Genomic DNA, 16302 nt, shown 5'->3' on the forward strand with positions numbered 1-16302 from the left:
CGCCATGCTCAGACCTGTCGTAGTCCTTCTACTTCAACTAAATCCGATGTAACTCCTCCGCTATGCATGTAAACATATTTTTTTCTTTGGTAAAGGTACAGAGTCGCCAGCAGACGACCTTTGATTGGATCTAACCACGCTTATCGAGCTCGATGTCAGCTGCTTGCGTGCACACCTGTGCCTAGAAAAACAGCAAATCCTTGTCTTCCCAACCTTGACTGTTAAGAATTTTGTGGACATTCTTCTCCAGAGCTTCAGGACCACAAATTAGTACCATTGAATCATCCGTCCGCGGTACATGCTCCTCCAGCAGCGGAGGTCCTATGCGTCCTCTCAAGCCTGTCCAGTCTTCCGGTGCTTGCGTCAGGGTGTATATGAGTTTGCATCGATCTGGACTGTCATTCGCAAGCTTGTCAAGATCCTCCCTGCAGAGAATGTCTTCAACGAGGCGATTTCCATTCAGTACCGTGCACGAGGTTGGATCGTCCTTGTCTTGCATAACTGCTCGGAAGACCTGGAAAATGGGAGTGACACCACTGCCTCCGCAAATCATGAAGAAGTGCTTGACTGATCGATTTTGCCCTTGCACTGTGCATCTGCCCTTTCCAAGGTACTCAAATTTACCAATCGGGCCCTTAAAGTCTATAGAATGTCCAATAGGTATGGCGTCCATGGCCGTCGTCATTTTTCCACCCTTTCTCTCTGGTGTGTCAAAGTATATTTTGACTAGCACGTGAACGAAGCCTTTTTCACTTTGTTCTGAGATCGGCGTGTAGCTTCGAATGATGGCTTCCCGTGTGACAGGATCGCGTAATCTCATCATTAGATGCTGGCCCGTTGGTAAGCCAAGCACTTGTTCGTCGTGTTCAAGCTTAAAGGTGAAGATCCTAGAATCCCATGATACTGTCGTCTTCTTGTGCAATACAGCTTTGTTCCAAACTTTGCTGTCCAAAAATGTGGGTCTTGGCTCGTCTGATGCTGCTACGTTAATTTCTCCTTCTTGAAGTACTCTCCGTGATTTTTCGTCTAATGATCCGATGTGATAGTCTGGCATCATAAGTTTCGCAGTTTCGCTATCTACATGGAGTTAGTGATGCAAATTTAGGACAAAACGGGAAGATCCACTCACGAATCGCCATGAATTCGTCAGTAGCATCGAGTCCAGCGGCAGAGATAATGCTCTGCGCTCCACCAGGATGATCTTTCAAGAAAGCAGTTCCATCGTAGACCTCACCGTTCACCACAAACCATGGCTCCTGCGTGTGATCGTGTTTACGAAGATCGTCAATTGTGATTTCCTTGTTCACGCTGTCATTCGTCATTTTTATTTCTGCTGGTGCCTGTTTATTGACTTCGGAGGAGGCATCTTCGCCGTCGATTCGTTCCCCCCAGTATCCGTTTGTCAAGTTGCCTCCCATATTTTTAACTCTTTCCATCCAACCCCCTGGCATCAAGGCGGGCTGAGTTGGGTGCTCAAATCGCAAGTATTCCCCCTCATGACTTATTGTAACTCGGAACCAGGGGTTGTTCATCATACCTAAAACCGACCAATACATGTCTCGAGGTTGAACTTGAAGTGCCTCATCCATTGCGCGGACGAACACGTCCTTTGCGTCCTGCAAGTCAGTTACGGGTACTTCAAGATGCCAAAAGCACCAGCAAAATGATGTTTCCCGCCACCAGACGTCCAATGCTCCTCCATATAAATCTTGATCTGGAGCTGAGCGATACTTATCTTCCGGATATTCGATATGGGCCAGTCTCCAGGTTTTGCCCTTGTCGAGAGTTATTTCGACTCGCGTAACTCGCCTCCCGCCACCTCCATATGCATACCCCCTTAATTTGTATCTTTCAGGTGCCTGTGCTAGATATATTCGTTCCTCATGTTCAGGATAGGCAATCGCGGAATTAGTGTTCAAGTCGTAGATGGCGTACCTTTCGTCTTTCCACCAACTAGGGTTGTTGGCAGATTCTTCCGGAGACACCATTGTGGGTAGCAACCGGTTGTCGTAGTAGTGATACCAACTTGTGCTTGGCTCATCGCTCACAATCAACCTCTTAAGCCACTTGACACTCCTTCCACCAATCTGCCCGGGGACAACTACCCTTAGAGGTTTACCGTGGTCAGGCCTTAACATCTCTCCATTCATCATCCATGAGAGCATGACACCTTTGTTAGGATCCATGACCCAATTTAATTTCAGCGACGTCCCGTAGTAACCATTCGGCAACTTGTCAGCACCTTCCATACAAACATACCGTGCCCGCCTATTTGGTCGAGCTTTCTTTATTACGTCCGACAAGGCGATACCTGTAAACAGGGCAGTTGATAGCCCAGCGGGACCCCAGGAAAATCCCTTTGATTTGCGGACGACATTCTGTTCCTTTCGTCGGTTCCCTGCACAGACCAATGTGACGGGTAGTGTTATGTTGCGATAATCTGAAATCAGATCTCTGAGCTTAATTGTCATAGGATAGTCAACGAGCCTGGAACACGCTCAGCGAATGTTATAATATGTCAACTTCAAATGGCTCACCCTTCGACCGTGAACTCCCAGTCCAAGCACTCTTCATCCGGAACATTTGGAACAGCTCCATGATTCCGGACGTAAAACAAATCAGGACTCGTTAGGAAACCTTCATTGAAAAGTGCTGTTAATGGTGCCTCTACGTTGAAGGGATGAACACCAGTGAGCCGAATTAACCTTGGGTCTCTCGGCACGTGCGCATCTGGAGTGCTTTTATCGAGATCGAGGACGACCAAAGCAGGGTCTGATGGCGGGGGCAGGGGAATGTCTACGACGGAATTTGTCGATACCTCATCAGGCTCTGCTACCGTACTTTCTGGAGGACTAGGTGGTGGTTGTGGATATAATTTTTGCGGCTTTGCCTTTTCTTCCAAACTGAGGTTATCCATTTCGAGATACAAGATCAAGCAAAGGCCGAACGGTGACAATACAGGAAATGTTCTAGAGCATGGTAGAGGAACAAAAGTTCAGAATCTCAGGGTGATTGAACGTCAGTGAAGACGAGAAAAGCGAAACTAGAAAATTATTTCTCTCACGCAATCGGACTTTGTGGCACGTATGCCTCGATCTGACCTCCTTGCATCATATAGCCGTGGGTGTGCAGCGGAGAAAGCAAACATCATGTTTCCTTCTGCTGTCTAGAATCCCATCGCAGGAATCAGCCGCGGAAACTCGATACTCATCCCTACCATAATCTGGCCCCGAGAGGACTAGCATTTTTCTGAACTGATAAGAACCTGCAGAAGCATGGAAGCCCCGTTATTGGTTAGTACAAGTACTTAATACACTAGTGCGAGTTCCATCTTCAATTGCTCATTGCTCTATTTTCGAACAACGCTCATCATCGATACGGAGAAGCCCGTTGCGGATCTATGTTGGGGTATTCTCATGATATGACCGAAGCATATATGCAGTGTTCAAGACCATTTTTTTAAAACAAGTCGTTACTTAGCAAACGTTGTGAGATGCTGGTAGATTGTCGCCACAACGCGATATTAGGGAGCCGAGAGAATGAGACTCGATATTGAAGCAACACTTTGCGATCTCTTGCACACGTGCACATTAATTGTGGAGTTGCGATGTTTGAATCAAATTCAATGAGGTGAGGTCAATGATAGATGTGCGTTCTCAAAATGGAAAGGCCATGAGCCGCATCTCCGCGGAACCGCTCTTATTCGTTACAAATGGTCATACATAAATGTGCGCCGCTTCGCGGCGATCAGGAATCTGTGCACATCGCATTGGGATGTTCCCAATGCTCGCTGGATTGAGCGATTTTTATTCTTATCATCTCTTTTAAATGCCACATGAAATAGATATGACATCATCCAGAACAGTCAGCAAAAACTTGGCCTGGCCTAGAAAATGTCCTGCTTTAGTTTCTACACCCGGCTTGCCTCCCAATTATATTCCTTCAGCTCAATGCAGCTTAGACAAGCCGAGATGTGGTGGAGGAATAATCACAGAAAACAACATCCTTACATGCCACGATACGTCTGAACTCTCTATTGTCTATATACTAGTAATAAATATGGCAAGTGCGTTTGCGTCACTCCATGAGCTCGGGCGACAGATTGAAGTCATACGTCATCTCTTTAACAATCTGAGCAAGCTCATCAACAGACATATTTCCTTGTACCTTAACTTTTTGCATATCGCTTGGTACATCTATAGGTCCTGGATTTGTATCAATCTCCAGAGTTACCTGTCGCCGTGTTCAGTATCAGCGTAACCTGTCTCACACCATCAGAACAAGTTCAAACTGAAGGGGGGCTCACAGCTTCGTGCTCGCATATGTACTTTATGCCCAGCGGCGGAAGTTTGGTGAGTCTGTCTGCCATGTTATCGGCATCCGATTGCGAGCGTGGCTGCCCATTCTCTGGTGGCGGGTTTTCGTTCGTCACAGGAATGTCCTCAGTCCGCAGATTTTGATCTGCATCCGATGCATCCCCACGATCTCTCAGCTCACCGGAAGCACATAACGGCGTCTCTTCATCCAGGGGGCTAGCACTATTCTCACTTACAGGACCGTCGTTGACGAGGGCGACATCCATCATTGCCTGAAAAACTCCATCTTTAACCTTGTCCTGATCATACTGCTTCTGCACCTCAGTAAAGAAAGCCGTATACAACTCCCGTCCTTTTTCAGCGTCTGCAGATTTGTGAAAACTAGGCTTGTTACCCTTGTTGGTAGAGGCAAAGAGGGTGAATTGCGAAATGCAAAGAACTTCGCCGCCGACGTCCTTCACGCTCTTCTTCCACTAGGACATGCGTCGTTAGCGGTTGCGTATCGTTGTCAGAGTCTCTACGTTGAGTTTGAAAAAATGGAAACCATGAACATTTGATCGACAAGCTGTTCAACTGCATCGGCGACGCTTAAAGAGTAGGAAGATACAAGCTTACCCTACCACCACTCTCATCATCCCACAGCTTCATGTTCAGAAGCTTACCCGCTGCTCTCTCTGAATCCTGGATAGTGTCGTCCTTGCCCACCGCAGCAAGTGCAAGGACGCCCTTGCCGATCGACGCTATGAGCTTTCCATCGACAGATACAGACGCGGATTTAACGCGCTGCAGGACGACTGAAAAGGGTCAGCGCTGAGTGGTGTGATAAAACGACTCAAGGGCCATCTCTAACCTTTCATACTCCAAGGACTAAGTGATGTTGTGCGATGTAGATGGGTAAGCTACTGTGGGTAAGAAGGGTAGTATCGAGTTGTGTTAGCGGGGTGGTGTTTGATACGCCTTGTGGCGTAGCCTGCGACTTCTAGGGTGCGCTAGTTGAGCGACACATCTTGTTACAAATAGAGCAAGAAGAATAGGGAAAGTTCAAAGCAACGATAAATACTTGACATTCAGCTGCAAGCTAGAGAGCCAAGGGAAGACCATGTTCGGATATGACGACTCGAACATAAGGCGAATTTCGAAGGCTTGAAGTACGGCTAACTGTGTGGGTGATTGGTTCTTTGGTTGGCTCGCTTAGAGAAAAGGCTAAGCCGTATACGGATATCCCTGCGCTTGCCTTCGTCTACCACCCCATGTTCGCGACATCTCTCCATCAAGACAGACTGTGCAACACCTGCAACATTATACGGCGCCTAGCAGCCACCGGTCACGCGTCGCTCGCACACAATCAGTGTCACGCCATTTCTCTCATCATCATCATCTCGCGAGACTAACTTTGCCCTCTGCCTTTTGCCTAGCAGGCGTCCTCCCCCGTGAGGCTTCACATATCCCAAGCCATGGCGGCACGGAAATTGCAGATAGAGATCGATAAATGCTTCAAGAAGGTCGCAGAAGGCGTCGCGGCCTTCGAAAGTATCTATGAGAAAATTCAGACAGCCGGAAACCCGGCCCAGAAGGAAAAATTAGAGGATCAGCTCAAGAAGGAGATCAAGAAGCTGCAACGAGATCGAGATAGGATCAAGGCATGGGCAGCATCGAACGAAATCAAGGACAAGAAGGCGCTATTGGAACATCGAAAATTGATAGAAACTGTGCGTGTTTGCTGCTCGTCCCGCTGCGCCTGCCACCTTATAAGACTGCGCTAACAAGTATGTTTTCTAGCAAATGGAGAAGTTCAAGGCGGTCGAGAAGGAAATGAAAACAAAGGCATATTCGAAAGAGGGTCTGTCGTTAGCAACTAAGATGGATCCGAAAGAGAGGGAGAAGGCCGAGATGTGCGCCTATCTATCCGATTGCGTGGACAGCTTGGAACGACAGATTGAACAACTCGAGTCCGAGGCCGAAACATTGCAGGCGAATTTGAAGAAGAGTAAAAAGGGCAACTCGAGTGCTGATAGAGTTGCTGAGCTGGAAAGGGTGATGGAGAGACATAAGTGGCATCAACAGAAATTGGAGCTTCTATTGCGAACACTCGAGAATGGCGGCATCGATGCCGAAGAGGTCAAGAAAAAACAGGAGGACATCACGTATTACGTTGACCAAAACCAAGAGATTGATTTTATGGAGGACGATACGATATACGATGATCTAAACCTCCAGGAAGAGGAGGAGATATTTGGCATGGGCATTGAGGCTGACAGACTTTCTTCTCAAGACGCTCAATCGCTAGCGGATGACGCAGATGCAGATCAAAAACCTGCCGCAGGAGGAATAGGCAAGTCGAAAGCTGCAGAGATTGCACGAGACGATCGGCGAAGACCCTCGACACAACACGTAAAGTCTCCATTGCCCGCACTCGCAACGCTACATGCACCAATACCAGCGACGGCGAACGGGACAGCTGCAAGTGGTATGAAGCCAGCACCGCCACCAGCAGGTGGGGCACCGCTCAAATACGCATCTGCAGCGGCAGCGGCAGCTGCGAGCGATCAGAATGAGCTTGGAATCGCTCCATTACCTGCGCCGCCTGCGAAAGCTCCGCCCACAGAGTCATCACCTGCAACATTGCCAGCAGCTGTCAAAGCACCAAGTGGCGCGTCACCAGCAGTGTCGCAAGCACAGCCCTCCGCCCAGCCGACTCAGAGAAATGCAAGTCACGATTCTCAACCAATGGGGAAATCTCCTGGACCGGGCGCATCGCCTGCAGTGATTGCCAATGAGCCGGCTCAGTTTGGACCCGAGAAGGATAACAAAAGGCAAGAGAACAAGAAGGCGACTGAAAGCAGTACGGAAGAAGGGGCGCAGCCGTCAACACCTGCGCTCACTAATGGCGACACACACTCCGAAGTGGAGGAAGAAGAACCAATCTACCATCTCCCCTCGAGCCTGGCAGATCTTCTCGACGGCTTTGACATCACGAAGGACCCAAAAGACGCCTTCTCAGACCCAACATCACAGCGGTTATTTGCAGCAGGCTACTCGCAAGTACCCGAAGCTGCAGATATGGAACGTCCAAGGTTTTACCGGCCGCAAAACCCCTATCCATACACACCGCCGCATTTCCCCCAGGAGCCGTCGCCGATCTTTGATGATCCACGGCTGTACAGCAGGGTGGATACTGACACACTATTCTACGCATTCTATTACAGACAAGGAACTTACCAGCAGTACTTAAGCGCGAAGGCATTAAAGAACCAGAGCTGGAGGTTCCATAAGCAATATCAAACTTGGTTCCAACGTCATGAAGAACCGAAGAGTATCACTGAAGACTATGAGCAGGGTACTTATCGGTTCTTCGACTATGAAAGCACGTGGTAAGTTTAGGCTTAGACGCATGACACACGACGAAGAATGCGCGAAGCTAATCAAAGGCAAATAGGATGAACAGAAGGAAGGCCGACTTCAAGTTTCACTATCGTTGGCTGGAAGACGAGCTATGAGGAGAGGAGTGGACGAGTAGATGCACGTCTACTCAGCCACTCGGCAAACATGATAGCACTAGCTATTCTTCCCGGTCTGGTCGTGCATTCGACTTCACCGGATTTGTTGCCGTATCGCTAATTGACAAAGCTCAACGTCTCCTGTGGAGATGCCCTTGTTTTTTGTTTACCTATCTTTGTTTGCGCAAAGTGATCTATTATCTGCCTTTTCACGCGCCGCTTCTTCATCCCCTCTCCTACTGCTCGATTACCCAGACTAATTTTCCGGATTGCAAGTGAATCGCCGATCACGGACAGGCGGCTCTGTACTTACGCCCGGTTTATATGGCGCGAACAAACAAGGCAACCAAGGCGGGTGGGGTCATTTTTGTACAAGGCTGATAACACCCAGCGCTCCTCACACTCGCCATACATAGATGATCCTTAATTCCTTAGTCGTGCTGATACGTGTGTAAATCTCTCCTGCTTCACCTGTTAAGCGCCATTACCACAGCGATGTCAAGGGGGTAACAAAGCGCACATTTCCTCTCCAAAGAGCCACACTTGGAGGCCACCCTTGATCTTGTGAGACGCCACAATTCTGTCCTTCGTACTGTGGAGTCGATCGACGAATCAAGGGCCCTAGGATCAGTCACAGCCTCTTCATCCTCCGGGCGTTGGCCATTCAACGCATGCCATACCGCTCTGGTCCAGTCTGATGACCACCCCACTTGTACCGAGCAGCTAGTTGGGCCTGGCCCCTTCATTCTGTCACAAATCACTCAGCCTCACACATCTGCCATCCGGCACGAACGTGGATCGTCTGAGAACCTATGGTTTCCTGAGGCTGAGTCGCCATGCTGGTCAGTTCTGCATTGGAATCCCCATATACGAGCGAAATTCCGCGAGAAACGCAGAACGCAGAGCCTTAAGATGGCACGACGAAAGTATGAACTTCAAGCAGGGTATGGACAACCTCACCCAGTCTAATGCATGTCTGCGGCCTCAGATCCTGCGTGATGCGCACACGAATGGGGTTTTCTTTCACACGATTTGAGTATGGGCGTGGAAGCACGTTCATCATGAGCGTTGGTTTCCAGGCCCATAATAGGCTGCCCTGTTGTAACCTGCCTGCATGAAGCTCAGGTCGAATAAAACGATACCATTTTCACTTTTCGTTTTCATGGCATAATACATCGTTACACCGCAACTTTGGTCTGCTCGAAGTCAACAGCGGGACTTCACAGCCACGCCAACTACCTTCCAATGCCAGCTCACAGAAGAACGTAGGGGCATTGTTTGACTTCGTGTTATAATTTATTTACGCCGCGTCTTACATCTTACGTCCACTTTCCCTTGTTCCAAAAGTACAGCTCACAGCTCTGCCGAGGCGGACCAGTCCAACACCGCACGAAAGTGCAAAGCACGTCTTCGCTTACTGCCATCCTATATTCTATTAGTCGCCACCAGCCGTGGCCCAGACCACCATCACTTACTGCAACGCATGTCACCGCTAACTGCGCTTCTATGGATTTCCATCTACGGGCAAGTCACTGAAGCGGCTCACCGTCTCTTCTTGCTAACGACAATGTGCAGCAGCCATTTGCTTCCGGGCAATCTCCGTTGAGCCATGGGGAGGAAGAGTGGGACTCGGGGGAGCAAATAGCAACGCCGCAAGTCTACGCCGCGACGGGTGCTCCAACGACAGGCCAACAGTGGAGCCAACAGACTTCTCCTCCCTTAAGCAATTACTCCGCTACTTATTACCCGCCTACCACCGCAGATGCCGGTCACTATGCGTACATCGCTCATCAGACCGGCAGCTACCCCGTGCCGACGCCTCTCCAACCTCAGTTCACTCTCCAACCTCAGTTCAACCCTTACAATCGCGGTTTGAATCTGGGAGACTATCACCACGCTCGTCAACCCTATGAGCTTACTGCGACGACCAGCAATTCTTCTCAGGGATGGGAATCACCGGCGGTGGACAACTCGCACAACTACCCCTACAGCTCTCAACCAGGCTCAGAATCGGGCTCGTCTGAGGACAGGGACCCAAGCCCGCAGTCTGACAACGGGTACGTTTGTGCAAAAACATTTGGACTAGCTAGCATTTCTTTGGAAACGTCAGGCTCGTTCTATCCATCTCCTTCCCGAGCCTGACATTCAAATTTTCCACATCTTGGAAATCTCGTAGTCGTATCGCCTCGGTAGTACTCCCTTATACCGGTCCCTTTTCTTTTATTTTCTTTTTTTTTTGCCTTTTTGGCTTCTTTTTTTTTTCCTTTCCTTTCCTTTTTATCGTTTTTTCTTCTTTCATTTATTCAGTGCGACAATGCCGATCCTTTCTCGTCTACTGTTTCCTCCTGCGTCGTCCTCATGTTCGCATTTCTCTGGGCATTCATGATCACTTGTAGGACTGAAAAGAGCGCAGCTAACCTCTGCGTGCTTCTAAGCAGATCCACGGGACCGTCCTCATCGCATCGTGCCAAGACTCAAAAAAAGAAAAGGTTCGCCTGCTACCGCGTCGTGCAAGATTCGGGAGAGACGTGCCGCAAGGCGTTCGCCCGCAAGGCTGACCTGCAACGTCACGAAACCTGCGTGCACGACAAGGACAAAGTGGAGCGCATCGACTGCACGGTCAAGAAGTGCAACCGCAAGGGCGGAAACGGGTTCCTTCGGCGCGACCACATGACAGAGCATCTGCGTCACTATCACAGCAAGGACATACCGAAAAAGCAGCGTAGAAGCGTCCCCAACGCCGAAGAGGACGACGAAATTCCGCAGCGGCTGCGGCAGCAGCAGCCGGACCAATATGAATATTCGTATTGACGCTTTCCCGCACACGGGCTCCACCTGCACGCTGGTTCTTCATCACGACGGGAGTCGTAGCACCACGTCGACCTCTGACGTTTCAAGCTCCGACTGCGCAGATTCCAACCTTGCTGACACTTTCTTACGGTCCAATTCTAGCTCTTTGTTGCAACAGTCGTTCTATCCTGACTATCATTGAGGGCGTTTGCTGGTTTCCTTGTAGTACAAAACACAATAATCTTCCCTTCCCCCTGTTCTTCACGTGGATGCTGCGGATTTTATGTATATAGAAGTAGTGTGTCCTTGGCTTAGTACTTTTCGCCTCATTCGAACCTGATTCAGAATGCCTTGGTAGAGGGAAGCGGAGCGCATGCGATGTTGACGATTTGTGTGGCTCACAGAGTGGAGGAACTCACATCCCTTTCTCGGATATTCAGGGGAGTGGGATACGTTTCCCAGCAGCTTGTGACGATCTGCTTGCTGCTGTACGATAATTTTGTACTTATACTAACGTTTAATGTACTCAAAAGACGGGTTCGGCGTCCAAGTTAGAAGTGGTGCCATGTTGATATAACGCCAGTGCGGAGGAGAAGAAACCAATCTAACGCGCAAGTTAGGCATTGATCTATACTTATCTTTTTCTAGTCATAAAACCCATGGTCTGTGCATGTGCATTGCTGCCATACACAGAGCCGCGTCATGACCATATCCATTACTTGCTTCTTATCCTCTGGAATACAGAAACGCCGTCTATCATTCCTCGAACGACTCCATATCTCATGTGACCTCATAAGCTAGTGATTCACTCCTTTTCTTCGGTTTCCACGTCTTTCATCTCCTCGTCCTTTGGCTCGGCAGCTTTCTTGGCCTCCTCCTCGGCCTTCTTGGCCTCTTCCTCGGCCTTCTTCTTTTCCTCTTCAGCCTTCCTTCTCGCCTCCTCCTCAGCGCGTCGTTTGGCTGCTTCCTCTTCTTCCTTCTTGATCCTGGCTTGTCTCTCTTCCTCCAGCTTATCTTGGTAGCGCTGAATGACAGGTGCCGCAACACTGCGGACTTCCTCTATCTTGGCTACGTAGACTGCCTTAGTCGTATCCTCACCCTCCTCATAAAGCCAGTCCTGTGGAACAAATGTCAGCATGCTGAAGTTAATGACGGTAAAAGGGTCCATACCTCAGTCTCCGTACACTTTGCACGAATCTTCTCCTTTTCTTCCTCACTGCTGAACTCATCGTAAACACCATCAATCTTCTCCCGAAGTTCGTAAATGAATGACTCAAGCTCATTCTTCTTGTCTTCCGTGTCCTTGACAAGCTTGTCTTCCATCATCATCTGGTGTTCTCTTTCCGCAGCAGCGTTCTTGGTGGCCTGGTCCAGGGAAGCAGTCCCAGCAACAAGCGGCAGCTCACCCTTGCGGACCTGCTTCTTGACTTTACGCGTCTTTGGCGCTTTGTCTGCTGAGCCGTTTGGCGCGTCGGTATCCATTGCCTGGGCATTCGTTAGCTTTGCTCCTTTCAATGGATCGAGATATTCAGCCAAAGACGCGTTATCTTCAACAGATACCTTGAAACGCTTAATCGAATTATCGACAGGTGGGCTTGCGGAATGCTTTCTAGTCGATGATTGACTGGAAGCCTCTGCTTGTGCTTGTGAAGGTTGCGAAGAAACAGGGTCACGTACATCTCCATCTTTTTTCTCACCGTCTTTAGACTCTGGAATCGGCTCCTCCACCTCCTGTTCTTCCACATAGTAGCCCTGCTCAACATTAAGGACGCCGTGCGGGTTGATGCGTGCCTTCAGCTTGCAAATCATGAAATCGTCTTTTGCATCAGCTTTGACACCCTTGACAGAGAATCTGCCGATCCAAGGGCTGATCTTTCCGGGTAGCATCTCAGGCTTCGCGTACTTGGCTTCAAGATCGAAAGGCTGTTTCCTGTAAAATGTCAAGATCTTCGTGGATGGGATCGCGTTGCCCTTGTTGAAGACGGTCAAGCTGGTATCCTCGTCTGGGATGTCAGGAGATTTTTCCCACGTGAACTCGATTGGGTAGTTATTGATGTCATGAACGGCGAATTCACGCACCCGGAAGACCGGCGAGTGAATAGCGCAGCTAAAGGCGCACCCTCGGGCGACGGCTTCGTCTTGGTTCAATGTGTAGGAAAGGGGTCTGCCGAAAAATTGCTGGATTGCGTTTTTCAGACACGGCACACGTGTACAACCACCCACCATTTCGACGGCGTCCAGGTCCTCTGGCTTCAGTTTGGCTTCTGCGAGAGCTTGCTCAAGCGGCTTGGTAACACGGTCTAACAGTGGCCGTACGAGCTCTTCCAACTCTTCACGCTTGAGCATGCCTCGGACATCAACGTCATTCATCAACGACTCGATGTTGATAGGACCCGAAGAGTTGGCGGACAAGACTTTCTTGAGCTTCTCACAAGCTGCAAGGACCCGGAAGCGTGCCTTTGGGTTCTCGTTGATATCGATCTTGAAGTTTTCCTTGAACTCCTTCGCAAAGTGGTCTACGAGCGCCTTGTCGAAGTTTCGGCCACCAAAGTGTCGATCCGAAGCGGTTGACTTGACTGTCAGTTCACCCTTCTTGTACTCAACAATTGAGCAAGTGTAGTTGCTATTTCCGATGTCGACGAACGCGACACGACGCGGCTTTTCGTCCCCTACGGGCAAATCGGTCTTCGTGATGCCCCAGCCGAGGGCCACTGCGGTAGTATCGTTGATAAGACGGAGCGTCTTGAGGCCAGCAATTTCCGCAGCGTCAAGGATACTCCGCCGCTGGGCATCGGTGTACCAGGCTGGACAGCTTATAACGATGTCGGCGACGGGGAGCTTCAGCTCCTTCGCGGCCGTCTCTTTGACCTTTGTGAAGTACATGGCGATCAGCTGTGTGGCTGTGAACTTCTCTTTCTGCCCAAGGTATGAAACCTCGACGCCCACTTGTCCGTTGACATCGCAGAGCGGGGCAGAAATAAATTGCTGCTCGATCGCGATGTCTGGGTCGTTGAAGGAGCGGCCTGCGAGGCGGGTGAGGTTGCCCACAGTATTCTTGAGATTTGAGATTTCTGCTGTCTTTGCAGGCTCTCCTATGTACCGTGACTTTGGGCCGAAGCCTACCAGCGACCTGTTTCCTAGTTAGCAATGACGTCGAGAGCGTATTTCACCAGGACAAGCTCTAATCTTACGGTGTTGCTCGATTTGAGACTTCATTGGTGATCTGGAGTGTACGTTAGCAAATTTGAACGGCAAAAACCAAGGCGGCTACTGTCTGAGTATTTTTGTCGTGCTAAAGCCGTCACGTACTGCTGGTGGTTGCGTTCGAAAAAAAAAAAAAAATCGAACACACAGCACCAGGCGGCAAACAACGATGAAGCGAACAATGCCACGGCGTGCAGGAAGTCGGAAGGCGCATACTCACCACATCGACACCTCTATTTCTTGCGACGGCAATAACAGTGTTCAAACTGCCAAAATCGCAGCCCACCACAGACATGTTTGCTGGTGCGCGGATTCAGTCGGTCAGGAAAAGGATGCACAAGGGAAAATTGTAGAAGGGTGCAGAGGAACGGATTGCGAGCAGAAGAATTTGAACGTGTCAAATACTGGGTCAGATTCTGGCTCGGTGAGCGGTTCTGGCGTGGATGGGGGCAGGATCAGGCTCTGCGTTGTTGTCTTGCATGGATTCTTGTAGGACTTTCTACAGATTTCGACAGTGACGCTAGGCTAGCCCTGTTACAGAACAACCCACCCGCTTCTGCTTGCCAGGCCCCGTTGGCGCTGGGGGGGCCCTTAAGCGTCCGCCGTGTGGCGCACGTGGCGGTGCGTCTCCGTTTCTCTGCCAACTCCAGCATGCGCGACCATCAGCGCGTCCCGGTGAGACGCGTCACGCCCGCTGGGCTTCACCTGCAGCCAACGGACACAGCGCCATCGCGCTCTTGCGCCAGACACACGCCGTGGTGGCCATGGACTACCCTCTGTACGGCTCGACGCTCCATCTGTATCGCGCATCTCCGCTCTACCATGGCTCCAGTCCGTTGTTCGACAGCCTGCAGCTCCACGCTCGACGACTGCAGGACCACCTTGCGGACGACAATGCCAGAAGGCTCCTGTTGGCGGACCTCCAGCCTGAAATCGCCGGCTCCGGCAGCCTCGAAGCGTGTGAATGGAGCCTGATCGATGACCAGGCGTTGCGGGAAACTGTACGAGGCGATCCTGCCCGCCTGGATCCCAACAACGCACGTGGTGTCCACGTACAACTGAAGTTCGAGCGAGCAAAGTATAATGCTTTGTTGCTCGGCGACCGCTCGAAGATGTCGGCCACAAGCGGCTTCACTTCGCTGCCTCTGTTGCTCTTGCGCATGCCAGCCACGCTGAGAGAGCTGTTTCTTGATTTCCTTTCCAGGACGTTTGATTCGCACATCTTTCCTATGAGCCTGCGCTCTTCGTTCCTCAGTTCATCGCTGGAGCGCCTGCTGCAGCAAACCATTACCCGGGAGGAGGACGATGCCCTGCTCGACCTTGAATCGCTGTCAAAAGGTGTCGGCGTTCAGTTGTCCTTTCCAGCAGCAGCCCCGCATCTTAAGAGCCTCGACATCGTCATTGCCAAAGACGACATTCGCGAGTTCCAGAGCAGAGGCGACGGGCTATGGAGGCAGTTTCAGACAAGTAGGCCTCGCGACAATGATTGGGATGTCAGACCTGAGCGAAAAATCACCGGTCCATTTACAGCTGCTCTTTCGGCATATTTAAGCAACCACACCGCCATGGAATTCGACAGTCCGGCCGTTGTCATCTCTAAAATTGCTCTTGGTCCATTCGCGCTTAGTGCCGAAGGGAAAGTCAAAGTACTGTCAACATCGGCCGCAGCTACGACGTTTTGGGAGGCGCTGATTGGCGAAGCACATGGAACAGTTTTCGAGTCTGTGGGGGAAGCAACGACAGCATCAAAACCAGCGCCTTCCAAAGCACACGCGAGGAAGCAGAAGTTGAAAAACGCACCGCTGGAGACTCCATCACCGCATGGGCTGGTCGGTACAACTCAACGGTTGCGGTAGGCGGTCAGCCTTATGCCATGAGCGCATTCTTGATATATATCTGCATTGTACTATAGGATACCCACACAAACTTGGTTCGTTATTTAACATTCCTAAAGCAAGATGAGAATCATGCGCTCTGTTCATCCTCTCGATTTTCAGCATTTCTCGACCATTCTGGACCCCGCTAGTACATAAGAACTTCGCAGAGCTGACCAGATAAGCTACGATAGACCCTTGGGCGTTGTAGCCCAGGAGGGCGATTTGCGAGAACCATATCATTTAGTCTGGACTGACTTAGGGACGTACAAGGCCATTGTTATGACGAGGCGGATGACTGTTCAAATACGACGGCTTTCGTATGACTTGTGTTTATGAGCATGATCAACATGTATTCGAAAGCACCAACTACGCAAATAGTAAATTTTCAAATCACCGTGAAGACGTGGCTTTTGTGCTAGTTATATCAATATCCTGTTATCTGGCCGCCGATATGTTTGACCTTCGAACGGCAGTTGCGCATGCGGCAAGAGCGTCCCTGCCTCGATGGCGTGGGTGCCACCTTTCTACTGCTTCCAACCTGTTTGTCCGCATAAATCTTGAGACGCTGCGCTTGCTATCGAGCTACTGCTGTTATAAACCATTTAGAATATATTGCGA

The 16302-nt window shown here is 50.2% G+C and overlaps 6 protein-coding genes across 7 annotated transcripts; 3 read left to right on the forward strand and 3 right to left on the reverse strand.

The window, feature by feature from the left end:
- Window positions 1–127: 127 nt before the first annotated feature.
- PV09_00868 (uncharacterized protein) lies at window positions 128–2917 on the reverse strand (the record flags this gene model as incomplete). The annotated part of the gene is made up of 3 exons (XM_016353672.1): window positions 128–1077; window positions 1130–2487; window positions 2538–2917. The coding sequence occupies 3 exons, from the start codon at window positions 2915–2917 to the stop codon at window positions 182–184; spliced, it is 2634 nt and encodes an 877-aa protein (XP_016218825.1). The 3' UTR covers window positions 128–181.
- A 1034-nt stretch (window positions 2918–3951) lies between these two features.
- On the reverse strand, window positions 3952–5472 carry PV09_00869. 2 transcript variants are annotated; one of them, XM_016353673.1, is made up of 4 exons: window positions 5167–5472; window positions 4932–5110; window positions 4307–4789; window positions 3952–4233 (listed from the first exon to the last, which is right to left on the reverse strand). In XM_016353673.1, the coding sequence occupies exons 1-4, from the start codon at window positions 5171–5173 to the stop codon at window positions 4078–4080; spliced, it is 825 nt and encodes a 274-aa protein (XP_016218826.1). In that variant the 5' UTR covers window positions 5174–5472; the 3' UTR covers window positions 3952–4077. The 2 variants fall into 2 exon arrangements, with proteins under 2 accessions (XP_016218826.1, XP_016218827.1); XM_016353674.1 differs by having other exon boundaries at window positions 3952–4789.
- A 126-nt stretch (window positions 5473–5598) lies between these two features.
- Window positions 5599–9904, forward strand: PV09_00870 (uncharacterized protein). Its single transcript, XM_016353675.1, has 4 exons — window positions 5599–6025; window positions 6096–7687; window positions 7753–9337; window positions 9389–9904. The coding sequence occupies exons 1-3, from the start codon at window positions 5771–5773 to the stop codon at window positions 7811–7813; spliced, it is 1908 nt and encodes a 635-aa protein (XP_016218828.1). The 5' UTR covers window positions 5599–5770; the 3' UTR covers window positions 7814–9337; window positions 9389–9904.
- A 267-nt stretch (window positions 9905–10171) lies between these two features.
- PV09_00871 (uncharacterized protein) lies at window positions 10172–11044 on the forward strand (the record flags this gene model as incomplete). Its single annotated transcript, XM_016353676.1, has 2 exons — window positions 10172–10205; window positions 10227–11044. 2 exons carry the CDS (start codon window positions 10172–10174, stop codon window positions 10622–10624), a joined length of 432 nt encoding a protein of 143 aa, XP_016218829.1. The 3' UTR covers window positions 10625–11044.
- Window positions 11045–11049: 5 nt separating this feature from the next.
- On the reverse strand, window positions 11050–14284 carry PV09_00872 (uncharacterized protein). Its single transcript, XM_016353677.1, has 5 exons — window positions 14028–14284; window positions 13795–13826; window positions 12281–13733; window positions 11774–12088; window positions 11050–11720 (listed from the first exon to the last, which is right to left on the reverse strand). Exons 1-5 carry the CDS (start codon window positions 14100–14102, stop codon window positions 11409–11411), a joined length of 2187 nt encoding a protein of 728 aa, XP_016218830.1. The 5' UTR covers window positions 14103–14284; the 3' UTR covers window positions 11050–11408.
- A 197-nt stretch (window positions 14285–14481) lies between these two features.
- PV09_00873 (uncharacterized protein) lies at window positions 14482–16083 on the forward strand. Its single transcript, XM_016353678.1, has one exon. It carries the CDS (start codon window positions 14572–14574, stop codon window positions 15661–15663), a length of 1092 nt encoding a protein of 363 aa, XP_016218831.1. The 5' UTR covers window positions 14482–14571; the 3' UTR covers window positions 15664–16083.
- Window positions 16084–16302: the final 219 nt, after the last annotated feature.

This window comes from Verruconis gallopava, assembly GCF_000836295.1.
Source record: "Verruconis gallopava strain CBS 43764 unplaced genomic scaffold supercont1.2, whole genome shotgun sequence".
NCBI lineage: Eukaryota > Fungi > Ascomycota > Dothideomycetes > Venturiales > Sympoventuriaceae > Verruconis > Verruconis gallopava.